General features: G+C 41.3%; 1 protein-coding gene across 2 annotated transcripts in view; it reads left to right on the forward strand.

The window, feature by feature from the left end:
- The first annotated feature begins 7,995 nt into the window (after positions 1-7,995).
- Positions 7,996-19,480, forward strand: part of LOC120611981 (G-protein coupled receptor 39) — a 101,121-nt gene continuing 89,636 nt past the window's right edge. The window contains exon 1 of one of the 2 annotated variants that reach the window (XM_039874582.1): positions 7,996-9,335. In XM_039874582.1, the coding sequence (XP_039730516.1) occupies positions 8,480-9,335 (856 nt within the window). In that variant the 5' untranslated portion in view covers positions 7,996-8,479. The remainder of the gene's footprint in view (positions 9,336-19,480) is intronic. The other variant, XM_039874583.1, reaches the window with a different exon arrangement.

A 19,480-nucleotide genomic window follows, 5' to 3' on the forward strand; every position in this document is an offset into this window, starting at 1 on the left:
CACAGCTTTTTTCCTTTATGTACTTTTGAACACAATCAGCAGATTTTTTATAAGCTACAAGCTCTAATAGCAAAGGTGATGAGGGTCTGGGAGCATGGGTGTGGCCAGTGCTAAGTATAGGGATTTGTAGGACAAGGTCTGTCTGCCATTTTAAAAGGCTTTGTGTAGTTGACCTCGGTCCAGGAAACTGCTATATTTTTTCATTTGTTTGTTTGCTTGTTTGGTTTTTTAATGCATCAAAAGGTTTCACAATGAAGCCTAAGAGGGGAGAGCAGCTGGGATGATGTCGCTTGTTCTGAAGCCTGTCAAATAGCTGATTAACCACACCAGCACATACAGGGATGCTAATGTGACTAAGGTTGTGCTTGCAATCTCTCTTAGAGGGGCCATTCCATTTTACGGTCAGAAAAAAGCATCATAAGGCCACAAAATATATGTTTATGCTGGTCTATTGCCACTTGATTGCCACAGCTTTGCAAACCACTGGAAGCTCATATTTAGTGAAGATGAACAATGTAGTCTGTTGTTGAGTAAGTTTTCTGTGTTCTGTGGTCTGTTTGGAAATAGGAAGTTCTTTTGGTTGAAATATCTGGTTATTATAAAGATTCCCTGTGTGCCATACATGCTTCCCCAGTTTTCAGAGACTAAGAATATTGTCTTGCCTGTGAGGACAGATGCCATCTTTAAGTATCTGTAGCACTTACCACTGCCTTCATTAACTTGGCAATTGCTGTCTTATAATATTTAACAATTTACGTGCTCTTGTCTTGACTTGCAGATAAATCTCTTCAGAGGAATGACTGCCTAATGCCTTATATTGCCCACAGTGCTTTTTGGAAAGTATATGCTGAATTGGCATCCGTTGATTTAATTTGAGTGGAATTCAGTAAGATGTACTTAGCATTCCAATAATTCTAGCTCACACCACAATGGCACCTGGAGTGTTTAGAATGTGCTTCAGTACCTTGTAGGGCCCTAGGCTCATCAGCATGAACAGTAGCAGCTAATGGACTGTGGACATGCCATTAATGATGATTAACTCCTGCCTAGCACTTTCCCTGTGCCTGGTATCGTTCTAAGTGCTTTGCCTATATTATTTCATTTCGTCTTGCAAATAATCCTTTGAGGTAGGTATTGTTATTTATCTTCCAGTTGACAGAAGAGGAACTTGGGGCCCAGAAAGAGAAGAAAATTGTCCGAGGTCACCCAACTAGGGAACAGCAGATTCAAACCCAGGCAGTTCAGCTGCAGAGTCTGCACTTTTACCTATTGCACTAGAGCTAATACTCACATGGGTACATACTATCTGCCAGACACTTTTTATGTCAAATTACTTAATCCTCACAACAAACCCAGGAAATAAGTACTGTTATCTGCATTTTGCAGGTGAAGAAACTAAGGTGCAAAGAAACTGCGTGGAAAGGTCTAGATGCAAACCTAAGGGTTCTGGCTTCTGAGTCTATTGTTTTAATCATCATGCTGTAGCATTCTCAGAAGAGTCAGCTGATGAATAGGTTGTCAATTCTGAATTGATTTGTGTAGATTTCCATAGCAGAGATGATGGATGATCGACTATTTTGTAAGAAGGTAACACTGAAATTTCCATTAAGACCGAAAATCATGATATTCTTGAACAATCGTTGGGGCTGGGGACATGCAGGATTTCTTCATAGGCGGGCTGGGAAAATAGTGCCAGGCAAGAAGAGATTGATTTTTGCTTGGAGTATTTTAAGATAAGGAGATCAAGGCACAGGCGGATATTTGTTTCTTCATAAGGGTTAGGATATGGGAGAAGCATGGAAAGCTGCTTCCCTGTGCTCTGAGCATGCAATGTGCAGGATGTTCAACTGGGAGCAGCCCAAGTAGTAGAAAGGAAGGAAGGAAGGTAGGAGGAAGTCTCTAAGCTACATGTTAATGGCTCAACAGGGTCCAACCTGCCGTTGCTCTTACATTCATATAGACAGTGAGCAATGCAAGGAATGTGAACAATCAGGCTGCAGGCTCCTAGCCATAGACCAAGTCCTGGGTAGACTGGAAAGAAGGCACCTGATGGGTGAATTACAGACATGTAAATAGGAATAATGACACTCAACTTGAAGGGCTATTTCGAACATTGAACAAGCATGGTATCTGGTCACAGTAGGTGTTTAAAAGTGGGAGCTATTACTATTGTTGTCACTGTGAGAGTGATCTGGCTGCAGCACCATCATCCCACTGGGCGAAAACCAGATGATCCAACTGACTTGGCATATTGTTTTACAATATTATGAAACATAACATGCACAAAGTCCATAAGGCATAAATAACTGCATAATAAAAAATTATAAGGCAAAGCATCATGTAATTACTATCATGTAACTATTATACACGATAAGGTTAAGAAATAGAATATTGTCAGCATTCAGAAGTCTCCTATGGGTCCTTTTCATAAGAGGTAACCCTCTATTTTCATGAAAAGGACATCTTTGCTTTATAAATGAATGAATGAATGAATAAGTGAGCGAGTAAATAGTTTTATTATGTATCTTCATATAACATATATAACCCCATATACCGTATATATCCCCAAATATTGTTGTTTTGTCTGTTTTTAAATGTTATATAAATGGTCTCACATATTCTTTTGTGTCTTGCTTCTTTCACACATCGTTGTGGTTATAAGATTCAATCACATTGTTTTTGTAGCAGAGGAGCATTTGTTTTCATGACTGTGCTGCATATTATTTCTCTGTTCTCCTACAGACAGACATTTGGGTGTTTTTTAGGTTGGAGGAATTACTGACAATCTTGTTATACGTATTCTTTTTTTTTCTTAATCAAAGCACTTTATTTTTTAAATTAAAAAAATTTTCAATTACAGTTGCATACAATATTAGTTTCAGGTGGTTTTATACAATCTTGTATATGCATTCTACTGACATGAGCTGAGTTATATGCCTAGGAGAGTAACTGCTGGGTCATAGTATGTATGTATATCTAACTGTAGTAGATACTGCCAAACTGTTTTCCAAAGTGGTTGCACCAATTTACTCTTTCATCCACAATGTAAGAGAGTAACTATTACTCCACAGCTAAACCGACAGATGGTGTTTGTTGTCTTTAAATGTGAGCCAATCTGGTAGGTTGTAGTTGTATTTAATTGTAGTTTTAGTTTGCGTTTGCCTGACTACTAAAAAGGTTGGGTAGCTTTTCATTGTTTATTGTCCACATGGATTCCTTGTTTGTGAAGTGCTTGTTTATCTCTTTGGCTCATTTTTTAAATTGGGTTGCCTGTCCTTTTTCTTAGAAATTTTCATTTCTCAGAAAAATCTGTTGAAATTTTAATTGAGGGAATTATGGTGAATCTATAGACCAATTTTGAGAATAAATGCAAATTTTATCCACTTTGAGTTTGTTGTGGAAATTACTCATTACTGTGATAACAATTACTTTTTTTGTGTTCCTCATTTACCATTAGCTACAGTGTTTCTTGCCTTGCAGAACTTTTTTATGTTTATAAAAGGTTTAACAAACTTTTCCTTGATGGCTTCTAAGATTTATGTCATAAAATTAAAAATCCAATTTAATTTTTAATATTCTCCAGTGTCTTATTCTATCATTTAATAATTTCCTTAATGATTAAAATTGAAATATTTTCATCTTTGATCTACCTGGAATTTATGTTATAATAAAGTGTAGAGGTAGGTATCCAATTTCTTTTTTAATGGCTAACCTATCGTCCCAATACCAATTATCAAACAGTCCATCCTTCTCTACTGATTTGAAATATTGCCATTATCATAATGAAATCTCTATGAGTATTTGGACTTATTCTTGAACTTTTTCTTTTGTTTCATTATCTATTTGTTTATCATATCATTGTCCCATAGAAATATAATATAAGCCGCAAAGGCAAGCCACATATAATTTAAAATATTCTAGGAGCCACATTTAGAAAAGAAAAGATGAAATTATTTTTAATAATATATTTTATTTAACCCAGTATAGCCATATATGATCATTTCAACATGATATCAATAAATAAAAATTATTACATTTACATTCTTTTTTTCATACAAAGTCTTTAAAATGTGGCATGTATTTTATACTTATGTCTCAGTTCGGACTAACCATATTTCAAGTGTAGCTATCCACACGTGGCTAGCAGCTACCATATTAGATGGCTCAGGTCAATATCTTTGTTAAGGCAGGTCCAGAGCAGCCTTAGCTCTGTGTTTAGTTTAGTCCTACTATTGAGGTCTGGCTCTTTCGGGGTTGGTTTAGTGAGATCCCTTCACTCATTGGTTAGGCCTTCAACAATCTGTCAGGTCTGTTTAGTTTGGCTTACAGCCTCTAGCAGTTGTTTTTTCCTCAGTAGTATACCCCGTCCAGCTCTTGGAGTCTCACCTCCACGTGTCCACTTAGTATTTAGACAAAGACTCAAGAGAACCTCTCTACAGCTTTCCCGAACTCTTTCATAGCTCCCCCCTTTCTAGCACTCTGCTCTATAAAGCCCAGTAGCCTTCACCTCCTGAGTGCCAGTCTATCTCCTTAACTCAGCAAGACCACTGTGCTCCTTTTGGAGTCCCCTTTCCCCACTATGGTCTGGAAAAGTGCCGAAAGGCAGCAAGTCTGAGTGATGCTGTGTCTCATCTCTGAGGGAGCACAGTTGTGCTATGAGGGATGGGGTTAAGGGGCTGCCAGGCTGCTACTAGTTATTCTTGATGATCAGAAGCAGAAGTCTTACTAAAAAGAAAAAAACAAATTTGGGGGTTTATTTATTAGTTCTATCATTTAGTTTTTTGTATTCTTTCTCATTTACTAGAATAAATATTTAGGGCTATGAACTTTTTTCTGAGGAATCCTTTAGCTATCTCCTACAAATTCTTATATGCAGATTTTTGTGGTCATTATTCTCCAGATATTTTGTAGTTTTGGTTTAGGTTTTCTCTGACCAAGAATTACTTCAGAGATTAAAAAAGAAATTGATATCATGAAGTCTTATGTTTCAGCTTCTGCTTCTGTTATTAATACTTAGTTATATGGCATTATAAATAGTTATCTATAGTGTTTATTATTTTGAAAATGATTGAAGTTTTCTTTGTAGCTCAATGCATAGTCACTGATCTTACCATGAATCTTTATAAACAAGAAATTATTCACTTTTTAAAATATAAATTGTTGATTTGCTTTAAATGAGTAAATGTTAACAATTTGAGCATGCAAAATAAATTTAAATTTACAAAAATATAATATATATGTATGTGTGTGTTTGTATTTAATTTCTTTTTTCTTTTTTTTTTTAACTTTGGGTGCCAGTGTAAGATTTTATTTTAAAGACAAAATTTAGTGTTAAAAACTGTATGAAAGCCACTAGCCTAAATGACCTCAAAGGTCACATAGAATGTGTAAAACGCGAATATAAATTTGTGTAGACCCTAGAGTGACCCCTGAATAGAGTTGAAATCAAAGGGTACCTAAAGTATTCTGTCCTCTCACTTTTCATTCTTTTTCTTTCTTTTCTCTATACAATATGCTAATTTAAAAATCCAGACACAGACCCAGGCCAGGTGCTATACCAGTCTGTTATCAACAAATGAAAGGACATTAAACAGTTTTTAATTGGTCTTAGGAAAAGCAAAGGTGAAATGAAAATTTAATTCTCCTGGACCTTTGTTCAAAATGCATTTTCCATCTCTACTGTAAGGAGTGAATTTTAATTAGCTTGATTCTTACTGTTTGGGCATGCATTTGTAATCTTCGTTCACACTTTGGGGAAAAAAAAATTGATGAAAGAAATTGGACAATAATGAAAATCTTGTCTGAGCAGAACAAATCCGAATTATCAAATATATTGTGGGATAACTGGCATGCTGCAGCTGGGGAAAGAAGAAGCATCAAGATGGTTGACTTAAAAAAAAATTCCTCTTCCTAAAATGCCACTATTCAGCCTGGCCCAGTCTTGTCCCACACAGAGAGATAACAGCCCAGAGTAGAAAGTGCTTAGTGCCAGGCAGACCTGAGTTTGAATCCTGGCCTCTGACCCTTTATAGTACGTCACTTAATTCCCCTGATCTTAATTTCTTCATCTGTAAAATGGGGGTAATAATGTTCACTTTGTAGCCTTGTGAAGATTGAAAGAAATTATGTGAAATTCCCTGGCATGTAATAAGGGGTGCAGAGAATGACCAAGGATGTCAAAGGAAGTATCTGTGCCTGAGGGAATACTTGTGAGCATCCCTGCTTAATTTCTATGGAGAAAAAAGAAGTGGGCAGGGAACAACCAGTGTGTCTATGTATGCTGCTGCTGCTGTTGCTGCTAGGAGGGCTAGGGTATGTGTCTTCCTAGACCATTTTCTTCTCAATAGCTTTGGGAGAGCAAACAACCTGGGTCTTTTGCAGAGGAGTCCATTCAGGATTCTAATCTGTGGTTATGAAGCCCTGAGAGTCTGTGCTTACCCCATGAACTTGTGGGACAAGCTATATTGTCCTTGAGGTCCTTTAGCTAAGCGCACTTCACCAATAAGGAAACGAGTTCAGAGCTTCCCAGCCAGCAAGTAGGTCAAATAGCACACATGAAGGTGGGGGAGGGCTCTGCCGAAACACACAATTAGGGTGCTGTGGAGAAGTGTCAGAGAGGAAGAAGATATAGTTCTTAGTCTTGGAGCTTGTAATTTAACAGAGAGAACGAATAGAGAATTTTTTTCCCTTGAGACAGTGTCAAAATTAAATATTTCCTGAGGTCCTCAAACCATGTGTCTAGAGTCAGGTTCAGAAAAGACAGTCCCTATATTCTTCTGTGCATCATTCTGGATTCATTTCCTGAGTACCTACTGTGCTTCCAGAATTCCCTCCCTGTTAGGAGCGGAGATTCAAGATTTGACAGATCAAATCTCTTACTCATTGTGTTATGGCCTTGGGGAAGCACCTATCCTTTGGATTCCGAAGCATTTTCATCTTTTAAATGGTCACATCACAGGGAAGGGGTGTTGGTTTTGATAATTTGAGCACAAGCCCAGTGAGAGGCCCTTATGATGGACAGATCAAGGGCATCTATTTTCTTCTTTCAAGGCAGTAGTTCTCCACCTGGGGCCATTTTGCTCCCTCAGAAGACATTTGTCAATGTCCAGAGACATATTGTTTATAACTACGAGGGAACAGGAGGATGTGGGTGTAAACATTTCTGCAATGCACAGGATAGCCTCCTCCTTCTCCCACACCAATAGAGGTTTCTTCATGCTGGCATCCTTAATGCCATTTTTACTCTGTGGCCCTGTCTGGACTGCCTAGAGGCCTAATTCTGCGATCCTTGACGTCTTGGCTGCAGCTCCTTCCAAAGGACGGGCTTCCCAACCAGCGGCATCCTGGCTGATGGTGGCATCTTCATCCATATACATGCCCCCAATTAAAAACTCCACGCTGCTGCGGGAGAGGGGCCCCAGCTGTGGAGTGAATCTGAAAGGAGGAACCCCCGCTCTTCTTGGATCCCTCAGCAGGAAGGCGAGGCAGGGCCCTGGGCGGAACATCGGGAGGCTTTGGGGAGAGTCAGGGCTTTTAGAGAGACCTTATTAGTTTGCTTCGGGCAGACTTCCCAAGGCAGCTGCTTCAGGCAACGCACAGCCCAACCATTCACTGCGAACACACCAGAGCCCTAAAGGCCGAGGCCGGGCACCAAGGAAGAGAACGCTTGCTACCTCAAGGCCGGCTAGGCCAACTAGCCCGCGATGGAGGCGGGCTCCCGGGTCCAGCCGCCCCTAAACAGGCGGTGGCCCAACCTTCGAAGTGGCAGAGGGGGCAGGGCAGGAGAGGGGAAGTTTGTCTTTCCCAGCCTCAATCCTGGACTCCAAGCCCGGGGGCGCACTCTGATTTCCCCCGGGCTGCACTGTTACCCCGGGTACGCGCGTTGGGGTAACCTGCTACAGCTGGCTGGGCGGCCACCAAGGTGACTGCGTGGGCGGCGGGGGAGGTGGGGCCAACGCTGCCGGGTGCTCGCGAGCCAAGATCTGATTTCCGAACCATACCTGTGAGCTAAGTCAAACCCCGCCGCGGACTGAGTCCGCAGCCCGGCTGCTGGGCACAGTCAGCGGTGGTTAATGATTGATTGCTGACCCGCCGAAGAGGGTGCTCCTGGAGGGTGGACTGGTACCGGCAAGTGCCAAGCAGCAGAGAGGGGAGCGCAGTGCTACAGGGCAGAGCGCTCCCGGGGTACGTAGGAGAAGGGCCGGCACACTGGGGCCTGCGGGGCGCATTCCCTGCCAGGAGATTAGAACCTCCTTCCTCTGCGCTCTCTCCGCCTCACTCTGACACACACGCCCCCAAACTCCACCTCCAAGCGCCTCCCGGGCCTCTGCGAGGTTGGACCGCTCCAGGAAGTTTCTATGAAAGCACCCGAAAAACTAAGTTGCCTTTTCCAGGTGAGCCCGAGTGAAAGCCCTTCTGCGTCCGTCGCAGCCAAGAACCATTAGAGGAGCGAAGCTGAGGTGTCGTGGCTTTCTTCCTGATGGCTTCACCCAGAGGCTCCAGCAGTGACTGCGCCAATGTTATTGATCATAGCCATATCCCCGAATTCGAGGTAGCCACCTGGATCAAAATCACTCTCATCCTGGTGAACCTCGTCATCTTCGTGGTGGGCATCCTGGGGAACAGTGTCACCATTCGTGTCACCCAGGTGCTGCAAAAGAAAGGCTACTTGCAGAAGGAGGTGACGGATCACATGGTGAGTCTGGCTTGCTCGGACATCTTGGTCTTCCTCATTGGCATGCCCATGGAGTTCTACAGCATCATCTGGAACCCCCTGACGACACCCAGCTACACCCTGTCCTGTAAGCTTCACAATTTTCTCTTCGAGACCTGCAGCTATGCCACGCTGCTGCACGTGCTGACGCTCAGTTTCGAGCGCTATATTGCTATCTGCCACCCCTTCCGGTATAAAGCTGTGTCCGGGCCCTGCCAGGTGAAGCTGCTGATTGGCTTCGTCTGGATCACTTCTACCCTGGTGGCATTGCCTTTCCTTTTTGCCATGGGAGTTGAGTACCCCCTGGTGCACGTGCGCAGCCACCCGGGTCTCTCTTGCAACCGCACGCTCACCCGCCACCAGGAGCAACCCGAGACCTCCAATATGTCCATCTGTACCAGTCTCTCGAGCCGCTGGACCGTGTTCCAGACCAGCATCTTCGGCGCCTTCGTGGTGTACCTCGTGGTCCTGGTCGCCGTAGCCTTCATGTGCTGGAATATGATGCAGGTGCTCAGGAAGAGCAAGCAGGCCTCGCTGGCCGGGCAGGGGCAGCAGGAGCAGCTGAGGAAATCGGAGAGCCAGGAGAGCAGGGCGGCCAGGAGGCAGACTATCCTCTTCCTGAGTGAGTTCTGGGTGGAGGGCAGCCTGAGAAAGTCCCTAACCCCCCTCCATGACTCCCTGTGGCCCTCTTCACCGATGTCTTTCCTTAAAAATGTATGCTTAAGTTCTTGAAGCTGAAAAGGTATTGATCCGAGCCTCTGGTTGTTTCTTCTCTATTTGAGGGTTTAAGGTTATAGTGAAAAAAGACACTAGACCAGGAGTCAGAAAGTCTGGGTATGTTCCAGAAGAGCACCTCTGGAACCTCTGGCAAGTCACAAAATATCTTGGGTAAAATAGGGATAATAATACTGGGAAACGTGGGGGTCAAATTAGGTAATGAGGAAGAGGTAAAAGTCCTTTGAGAAAGACCAAGTACTTCGGAGTTAAAAGAGAACATTGTTATCTAGCTCATTTTTACCCTGGAGAACCCTTCTCAGACAATTAGATTTTGTTCCCATTTTTCTTCTCCTTTGGAGAAGCATGGCTGTCAGGAACACAAAACTCTCCAGGCTGCTATGTTATTTCCCCGGGGTGATCTCCTACCCAGTCTTAAGAAACTGGAGCTCTCAGTCAAGCACTCCCCATGGAGGGGCTTGAATGTCTGCTGTAGTGAGTCTATTCTTTATCTGAGCAGAGAAACATGGCAGGTCCACCTGCTTGTTTGTCTGATTCAGAAAATCCGGCTCTGCAGATTTTTGGGACTTGATAGATCATCTAAAATACTCAATTCCCATGCAGAGAAAGCGCTTCATTTTCCAAACTTTTGCTGCGACGCAAATACTTAAAGTCAGTTCCTTCAATCGGGAGAGAAGGAGCCCACCATCTATCTGCAGACCCCCAAGCCTTCAAAGGAGGGGCCTGGTGGCTGCAGCCTGAGAGTATGAGTGGAGGGGGAGGGATATAACCAGTGCTTCCCTTCTGCCCCTGCCCCTTTTCAGTGTGGCTTCAGGGGAAGGAATAAATCATGGTACTGTTTGTTTTGGTGTGGGAAACCTGAGTAACAGGTTCCGGGACCAGGAGTTAGACAGGAAGGAAAAATTGAAGGCAATTGAGGAGTGATGGAAAGAACCCGGTCTTGTCCCAGACCTTCCTGACTTCTGGTATGATTCCTACAGCCGACTTGACTTCACTCTGTGTGGGAAATGAAAGGAGGGAGCTTGCACTTTTTGGATGCCTACTCTGCATCAGGGGCTGTGCTAGGTGATTTATATTTCCATTCCATAGAGGAGGAATTTGAGGCTTAGAGAAGATCTAGTTCAAACTCACATACATGCAGCTCCCAGATTCTCACCTTGCTTCTCAGGTCAGGAAAATGACTGGCTGCTTGTGGTTTTCACAGTCTCCTGGTGAAGGGAAAACGAAATAAAGTAGAACTTTGACAAGGAAGGTACTATCTAGATTAGGCTGGTGGTGTTTATCGCTGCCTCTTAGGGCCAGCCTTTCTGGAAGTTGGAGTAAGCAGGTAGTTTTGTCTGGGGGCTTGAGAAGGGCACCCAACTGAGCTTAATCTCTCTTACCCACTGGCTGCTGCCCAAAATATTCCAGAAAGGAATGAACATTGTATTTGCTTAAAACTTGAATATCTGTTGAAAGCCTAGTTCTCCCTTCCCCAAACACCCTTAGGCATATCTTAAACTTTTAGTAGTAATTTATATTTTTAGTGTGAATGAATTTACTTTCCTTTTCCTTTTTTTCTTTTTTGTTGAGTTCAGGGCACTGTCTCCTACTCTAATTTAGGAATATCAAGGCTGCATTTCACCAAGGAAAAATAATTGATTATTGATCTCTCTTTGTTGTGTATTGGACCGATCTCTGATTTTTTGTGTTTCTCTGCATAGATGTCTTTTCTCCTCCCAGGGGGTATTGTTCCACGTTAAAGTCAGTCTTCATTTTGAAGCATAAAATCAGAATGACACAGATTTTCATTCAGAGATGAATAGGACCTTGGAGATAGCTCATGCAGTTAGTAATCACCTGGAATGAGTTAGTTCTCGCTGCTGCTCTCATTCCTTACTTCTGGTTCTCTTCCTCTTATAACAACTATGTATTCATCACCCACTGTGTTCTCCGCTTAAAGATTGTTGAATGGCAATCAGGTACTCAATGTGCAATAATATCTTGGGGAAATTTTACCCTTTGTATTTAGCCCATTTCCTCTGCAGTAGGTTTTCAAAGCAGTTCTTGCAAATGTGCCCCTCTCAATGAATTCAAAGAGCTTTTAAAAATAGGAACCTCACTAATTAACTCAAGTTAGGAAATAAATTAATGGAGTGAAGAAGAAGAAATCATGGCCTGCATCCATCAGATTAATACAATGCAATTTACTTTGTGGGTTTCATAAAATTTAAGCTTTGGGGCATTTTTAACCCAGAACAAATGAATATATAAATTGTTTACAAATTGCTGAATTTAATATAGTGAGTTAGCTGTCTTTTTAGCATTTCAGTTAACAGATGTAGCAAATTAAAACAAATATTTGCTCATTTCAAACATTTTGCATTTAATGTGAAATGTAAATGATGACATAGCACAAGATGTCTTTGGAGCTCTTGAGGCAATAAAAAAACAATTTAGGATTTCCCCCCTCGTTGTTAAAAATGCTATCTTCTGCATAACAGAAGTGAAATTCGTAAATCTACCCAAGATGAGGAAGTCTATGTAGAAACTATTATTTTTCTTTTCTACATCTTTTGCAATTGTGTGTGCCTCAGTCTAGTTGAGGTACTAGGCTGGTGAATAATGAAAACAAATTTGGAACTCTAGGAGAGAAAGATGCTGGGACGTCTCCTAGTTCTCAAGCAATTTGTAGGAGAAAACAAAATAATGTAAAAGTGTACATTCCTGGAAACATGAGTGTCTCTTCATGACTCTTGTCAGCTCTGTGAGAAATCAGTGCTAGACTTAGTACTTTTTGCAAGGTTACAGCTAATATGGCCATGTTAATATTTGTGTGATGCCTGAACAGAGGTTGCTGATCTGGATTCCCGCCTCTGCTGGAGGAAAGAAGCTGGTGCATTTGGCTCTTTGTTCCATAGTTGTTGAGAATATGCAAAATGAGCCTTCTTTTCAACGAGCTTTTCCAGATCTTCCATCTTATCTTTGTCAGCTATCACTTGGAGCTATTCTTAATGCATGTAACATCCAGGTCCACGGACACTCATGTTTGTGTCTATTGCACATGTGGCTTGCTGTTAGATGCCACCTACTCAAAATGGAACAACAGGATAGTTTAAAAGAAGTATACTGTAGCTTTGTGTGTCTGTGCATGTGTGTGTATGATTGTAAGTTGATGCAGCCAGTATGGAAAAGAGTATGGAGTTTCCTCCAAAAAATTAAAAATAGAACTACTGTATGACCCAGTAATTCCACTTTGGGGTATTATTTAGCCAAAAAAAAAAGAAAAAAAGAAAAAAAGAAAACATTAACTCAGAAAGATACGTGCACCCCTATGTTATTTATAATAGTCAAGATATGGAAGCAACCTAGGTGTTCATCGATAGAATGATGATAAAGAAGTTGTGGTACACATATGCAATGGACTATTACTCAGCCATAAATAAGAATGAAATATTGCTATTTGCAATAGTTTGGATGGACCTAGGAGGTATTATGCTGAGTGAAATAAGTCAAACAGAGAAAGACAAATACCTCATGATTTCACTTATATGTAGAATCTAAAAACAAAAGAAAGAACAAACAAAATAAAATGAAAACAGACTCATAGAAACAGAGAACAAACTGATCATTGCCAGAGGGAAGGGGGCTTAGGGGATGGGTAAAAAAGGTGAAAGGGATTAAGAGCTACAAACCTCCAGTTATTAGAAAAGAAAGAAAAAAAAAAATGTAGTGGTCTCTAGAAGCCAGGCAAAGTAAGGAAATAGATTCCTCCCTAGGACCTCCAGATAGGAATGCAACCCTGCCAACACACTGATAGTAGTGCAATAAAACCAATTTTGGACATCTGACCTCCAGAAGATAATAAATTTATATTGTTTTAAGCCACTAAATTTGTAGTAACTTATTATAACAGCAATAGAGAACTAACAAAAGCAGTCTCTTTAAAGATTGAAATATAAAAGAATATTGAACATTTGCAGGAGTAATATTAAGGGAAAATGCTATTAAGCAATAGTAATAATAGCCACAATTTATTGAGTATATACTATGTGCAAGGCAGTTATGCTTATATCAATTCATTGATGAAGGCACCAGAATTAATTCTGTTTTCTGGAAGATAAACAGTTTCAAGAACTTAAATATACTTTCAAGGAACAGAGAGTAGGTGGTGAAACTGAGAAAGATATGGAACTATGAGAAGAAAAACTTAGAAATGTGATAAGTCATTGAGTTAGAAAAAAGTCAATCATTAATAAAAACAACCTTTAGTTATTGCTGTAACAATAAACTTGGGCTATCCGAACAGTCAAAATTCCCTGGTTCAGAGCTGGTGAAAAATCTGTATAGAATGTTTTGTTATCAACTTGTGTATGTACGACATGTATGAAATTACCTTAGAGTATAAATACAAAGTAAAAAGAAGTTAAATTAATCAAGAATGCTTAATTAAACTTATTAAAAATTTCTGTAAAGTGCTAAAAAAATAAAATAAGTATACTGTAGTTTTAATTAGCAACATTTAAGAGCATAAAGTGATTGGGAATTGGTTATAGCCACCTCCAGAGATCTATAGGGCAGTGATCGGCTTTCAACTATAGTTACAAAAAAAAAAGTTTTACAGGCAATCATGAAATTACAAAGTTAAAGAAACATCATAGAAAATTCAAGACTCTATAATAATGGCACTCTTTTGCATTCTGATTTGCTCTCCTGAGTCAGAGGGAAAGGGAAGGAATTGTATGTAGTGGCAGGAACCGCACATTAATTTGGGTGACTCCTGGGAGAAAATCTTGAATATGGACACATCATCCATCATGTGTATTTGATCTTCACTCTTAAGCTCTCTCAACTGAGCTCCTTCTGGTGCTCATCATGTGTATTTGAATGGCAAAAAGATTGAGAGTTCCTTCTATAATCAACTACTCCAAAAAGAAGGTTAATATACATTTAGATATTTGTGGGGGTAGGCCAAGGAAAAGGAGATCTGAATCATACTCTCTGGGGTTTTAGACCCCAGATTTAGAGGTCAAGTCATGTATATATACACACTCACCATGAAGAGGGAGAAAGAGAATGGGGGAGGGTTGGGGGAGGGAGAGAGAGAGAGACAACTGAGATGTTGACAGTAAGTCCTCTTTATCTGAGGACAATCAGTACTTGAAACTCTTAGTTCTTTAAAATGGAATCTAAAATTTCATGTGAAAAGAGGTTTGATTGGGACTTCATTATGAAAAACAAAAGTGAAAATTATGAAAAGAAATTTGTCTTATATTTTATCAAACAAGTTTTAATTATATGTTAATTCTTATAATTTTTCAGAATGAAACAAGTGTGGCTTTTTTGAGGGCATAATTTTTCTGACAAAATTATATGATGGCCTTTGTGTCTGATTTTCTCAGCAAGATTATGTAGAGGGCTTTCTCCCAAGGGCTTCTCTTAATGCTTTGCAATTTATAACCCTTACATTAAAGCACCTGTCCTGGCATCATTCTTGTCAGTTTTTCATTCTTTCAGGATTGACTGGCCTAAATTGGCCAGACTTTCATTTGTGAGTGGCTTGACATCTGATTCATGTGTTTCTCCAGCTCCCCTTTCATTGACTTCATGAATTTCTGCACCCCATGTGCAGGCCAAACCCCCAAAATAAAATCAATCTTTATATCATAGTGTATATCAACCCATTACACGGAAATGGATGACTTAAAATGTTTCTAAAATGCCAGAAGAATTTTAAACAGCTGTTTTCTTGACTAGTTTAAATACTAGTCTTTACAGTCAGGTTTATGTTATTCATTTTCTTAGCAAAGGCTTCTTCTGTGGTATAAAGGGACATGCCAACTCAGTGTCTCAGGGAAATATTACCAAAATTAAATTAGTGACTTTTTCAGTGTAAGATATTATTTTGATTAAAACGTTTGAATATTTCAGGAAAAAGTTTTGCCTCAAATATTCAGGCTGCTACCTCTATTATCTTCTTCCCTTTATTAGTATAGATGTAGCTGTAATAAATGGTATTTCATGCTTATTTTTCTACTTGTGATATCCGTCATAAATTGCAAGTGTCCTGTGACCAGCTTGGTAGACAAATATAATAATGCTGCTTTATTTTTATAATCAGGCTGTCTCAAAGATTTCATTTCTCTGCTGGAGAGATGCATAGTTCTCATGGAAGGGAACATTGGCATCTCAGTCCCCATTCATTAGCAAGTCTGTTCATTTGTCTTAGTTGCATGCCTCGTGGGGGCTGCCAAAGTATAACAAGGTGGCAGAGACCTCAGCTGAGCAAATCGCTCAGTTTATTAACGCTAAAACCATTCAGAATAAAAGCCATTTGCAAGCTGGGACAGCACAGAAGAATATTGAACTGGGAGTCAAGGATCTCTGACCTGCCTCAGCAGACAGGGTCCTCTGATCCACCACTTGGATGACACGGTCATCTCACTATCTTTTCCTTCTGCCCACCTCCCCCGATGGTCGGCAACCTTGGGACTATCCAACTGACTCTCGACCTCTATTTCTTGGCTGCTTACTGAGCACTGGAGAGAAGACTGGTTATCACTGCTGCTGTAAGTTCTTGTAAACAAGTAAGTGTTCAGGGCCTCACCCGGGCCCTGCTGTCTAGTGGGCACCTTCCTTTGCAAGGACCTTCAAAGAAGTCAAGTTCCTGGAATGCTTTTTATCTTTGCTTCCAGCAAGTCTGCTTTCTAGGTGAGGGACCTTAACTTGATATGTCATCGCTGGAGGAATATCTGCATCCACTCTTGCCTTGTCCAGGCTATTCTTCATACCGTAGCCACTGGAGTCTCATCGATAGCCCCACCTGCAACCTCATCAAATTCAAGCTTATCAGTGGCTTCCCATGGCTCTTGTGTCAAGATCTTTATGTCAAAATCCTTAACGTAAGGCCAGTCATAGTCACTGCCTCTCCAACTCTATCAAGTGCAATTCTCCCCTTGTATTAGTCTGCTTGTACTGACATAACAAAATACTACAGACAGAGTAACTTAAACAACAGGCATTTATTTTCTCACAGTTCCGGAAACTAGAAATCTGAGATTAAGGTGCTGGCAATGTTGGTTTCTAGTGAGATGTCTTCCTTGATTTGCAAATAGCAGCCTTCCCCCTAAGTCCTCACATGACCCTTCCTCTGTGCATGCTCCAAGAGAGAGATCTCTGGTATCTCTTCGTCTTCTTAAAAGTGCACCAATCCTGTTGGATTAGGGCCCCACTCTATGATTTCATTTAACCTTAATTACTTCTCTGAAGGCCCTATCTCCAAATATTGTCACATTGGGAGCTTCGACATATGAATGTGTGTGTGAGGGGGCACATTGCAGTCCATAACAACCCCTTAATTGCTCTGCTTCACTGGCCCCCTGCATTTCCTCCTCTCTCCTATCTCCTGGCCCTAGTACATGCTTTTTCCTCTGCCCAGAATGCTTTTCTGTCTTACTCCATGCTCTGCCTGCCTCCCACCAGCCCTTCCACCAAGTTAACGTCTTCCCTGGGAAGCTGGGCCCATCCTTCCTGAGTTGATTATAACTCCCTTGAAATAAGACTCACAGTTATAATTTTACATTTAATTGTGAGATCACTCAATTGATGTCTGTCTTCCTTTTAATTCTTTGAGGGCAGGAGTTATCCATAATTTTGCTCCCTAGCACTGTACCTCCATCCTAGCACACAGTGCCTAGCACATGGCGGATGTTCAATGAATATCGTTGACTGAATAAACAAATGAAAGAGACTCAACTTGAAATTGGGAAATGATATTCTGTTTTTCCTTGGGCGTGCATTCCTATGGAAGTTCATCATTCTTCCAAAATTTTCTGATTAGTTCGAACCTAAAGATACTCTCGTTGAAAGGGATCTGATTCCTCCCAGGACTCTGAAAAGCTAAGCCATCATTGGAGGACACTTAAGATTTTTATCTCCACTGAGCAAAGGAACAGTCTATGTTAATCAGCCCCTGAATAGCAGCTTTTTCCTTATATATATGCCAGAAGTAACCATGAAAGGAAAGTGATCAGGGTGGCGTTAACAGTTCTTGTTAAACTCTGTTTAAGCGGATGTTAATACAATGAAATAACTAAAAGTTATTTCTTTGCAGGCCCTTTTGCCACTTGTTAACAAGGAGGTACTCAAGGTGATGGAAAGAGGATGCAATGTGAGCAATATTTTGAAAATAATCAACCAATATGTTTTTTATTTTCCTGTGAAATTGCATTCACTTGCATCCATAGCCCACAAGTCTGAACACTGAGGCTCATCAGCTCAGGGAAGGAAGAAGCAGATACTGCCTAGTATAAAGGATCTATTTTGAGTCCAGAAGCTGGATTTCTTGACCTCTTCAGCTAGGCAATTGTCTTGAAAGCCGGACTTTGTGAAGAGTGAAAAGGGATTGCTCAGCTCTGTAGCTCTCCCTTTAATGTATCATGAGCCCAGCCTGGTGGACTAGATCAGTCACCGCACAGCCAGTTCAGACAAGACCAAAGCTCAGGGGTTTGAAATTTCTCCTTGGAAGCCACTGAAGGGTTCTAAGGAGTAAAGCAGCACAGCTAAAGTATGGTGCTGTCCTGGGGGCATTGGAATTTGAGTCAAAATTCAGGCCTGGCTATGTTCCCAGAGTGAAAAAGAGACAACCTTCACTGAGACGCAATCATGGGAGAGCGGCTGAGGCCCATTAGTTCTTCCTGCCATCAGCCAGCCCTCTGACTCTTGGTTTTCCTAGGCTTTGCTGCTTCCATTCAGCTCCTCATGTTTTTTTTTTCCAGCACAAAGGCCCCAGCTGCCCCAACATTGCTTAGACTCTGGTCAGGAGGAAGCTCTAGGGGGTTGAGCTGGGTTGCAGTCGCTCTAACTCAATGGCTTGCTCGTTTCTCAACAACAATTTCAAGTCCCCACTTCTTCCTTGAAGCCTTCCTATACTGATCTTCCCACAAATGATGAGCCATCTTAGTCATTTCTCAGATGAGGGCATAGGTGTTTTCTCTCTGACTATCCTGGGAGCTCCCTGAAATCAGAGACCTTGCACTCTCCTATTTCTTCAACCGCCCCTACTGGGCTGGGCACAGAGTGCCTGTGCACTGTTTAGTTGGTTCAAGGATTAAAATCCCATACAGTGGCTGCTGCTCCTGGAAAGGAGGGAAACTACATAAACTCTGATCCTCAGCAAGTCACTTCTGCTCTGTCTGCCTTTCTTTCCGTGGTAGGCAGAAACCTGAGATGGCTCCTGAAATTCCTGAATGCTGGTGTGTACATACTTCCTCCCACTTAATCAAACACTAATTGAGGTGTTGCAGTGAAGGGATTTTACAGAAGGAATTTAGGTACCAAATCAGTTGACTTTAAAATAGGGAAATTTTCTGTGTGGGCTTAATCAAGTCACATGATCCTTTAAATCTAGGTTTGGAGGTCAGAGACGGGAAGTCAGAGAGATTCAAAGCATAAGAGGAGGAGAAATTCTCCATTGCTGGCTGTGAAGTTTGAGGGGACCACCAGCAGGAGATATAGCTTCTAGAAGCTGAAATCCAGCAAGGGAGTGGGGACCTGAATGAGCTGAGAGGTAAATTTCCCCCTAAAGCCTCAACATCTTGAGACCCCGATCAGAGATGCCATGCCTGGAGTTCTGATCTACAGAGCTGTGAGCTAATAAATAGATGTGTTAAGCCACTACATTTGTATTAATTTGTTATGCAGCAATAGAAAACTAATACATTCTCTGAACTCTGGTAAGGCAGCTGCAAGGTAAACACATGTCCTATCTTAGTTATGTTTTCCAAGAAAGGCCCAATCTCTAAATCTTCTCTTTGAAACATCCCATCCTCCAAGAACTGCACACATGGACCAGCCATTTCTTGAATCATCAACCATTTATTGAGCAGCTGCTAAGTGCTCAATGATTAAGAAGTTTACCAAGTTCCAGGGCATCATGGAATTTTCACTGGACTTTTACGCTTTTGTTTAAGAATTCAAAAATTGCCATTTGTGTCCCACTAGCTAGATTTTGGGAATCCAGTATACCTTGGTTGTCAAAGAGGAAGACTTTAT

Source organism: Pteropus medius, unplaced genomic scaffold (genome assembly GCF_902729225.1).
Source record: "Pteropus medius unplaced genomic scaffold, Ma_sr-lr_union100, whole genome shotgun sequence".
Taxonomy (NCBI): domain Eukaryota; kingdom Metazoa; phylum Chordata; class Mammalia; order Chiroptera; family Pteropodidae; genus Pteropus; species Pteropus medius.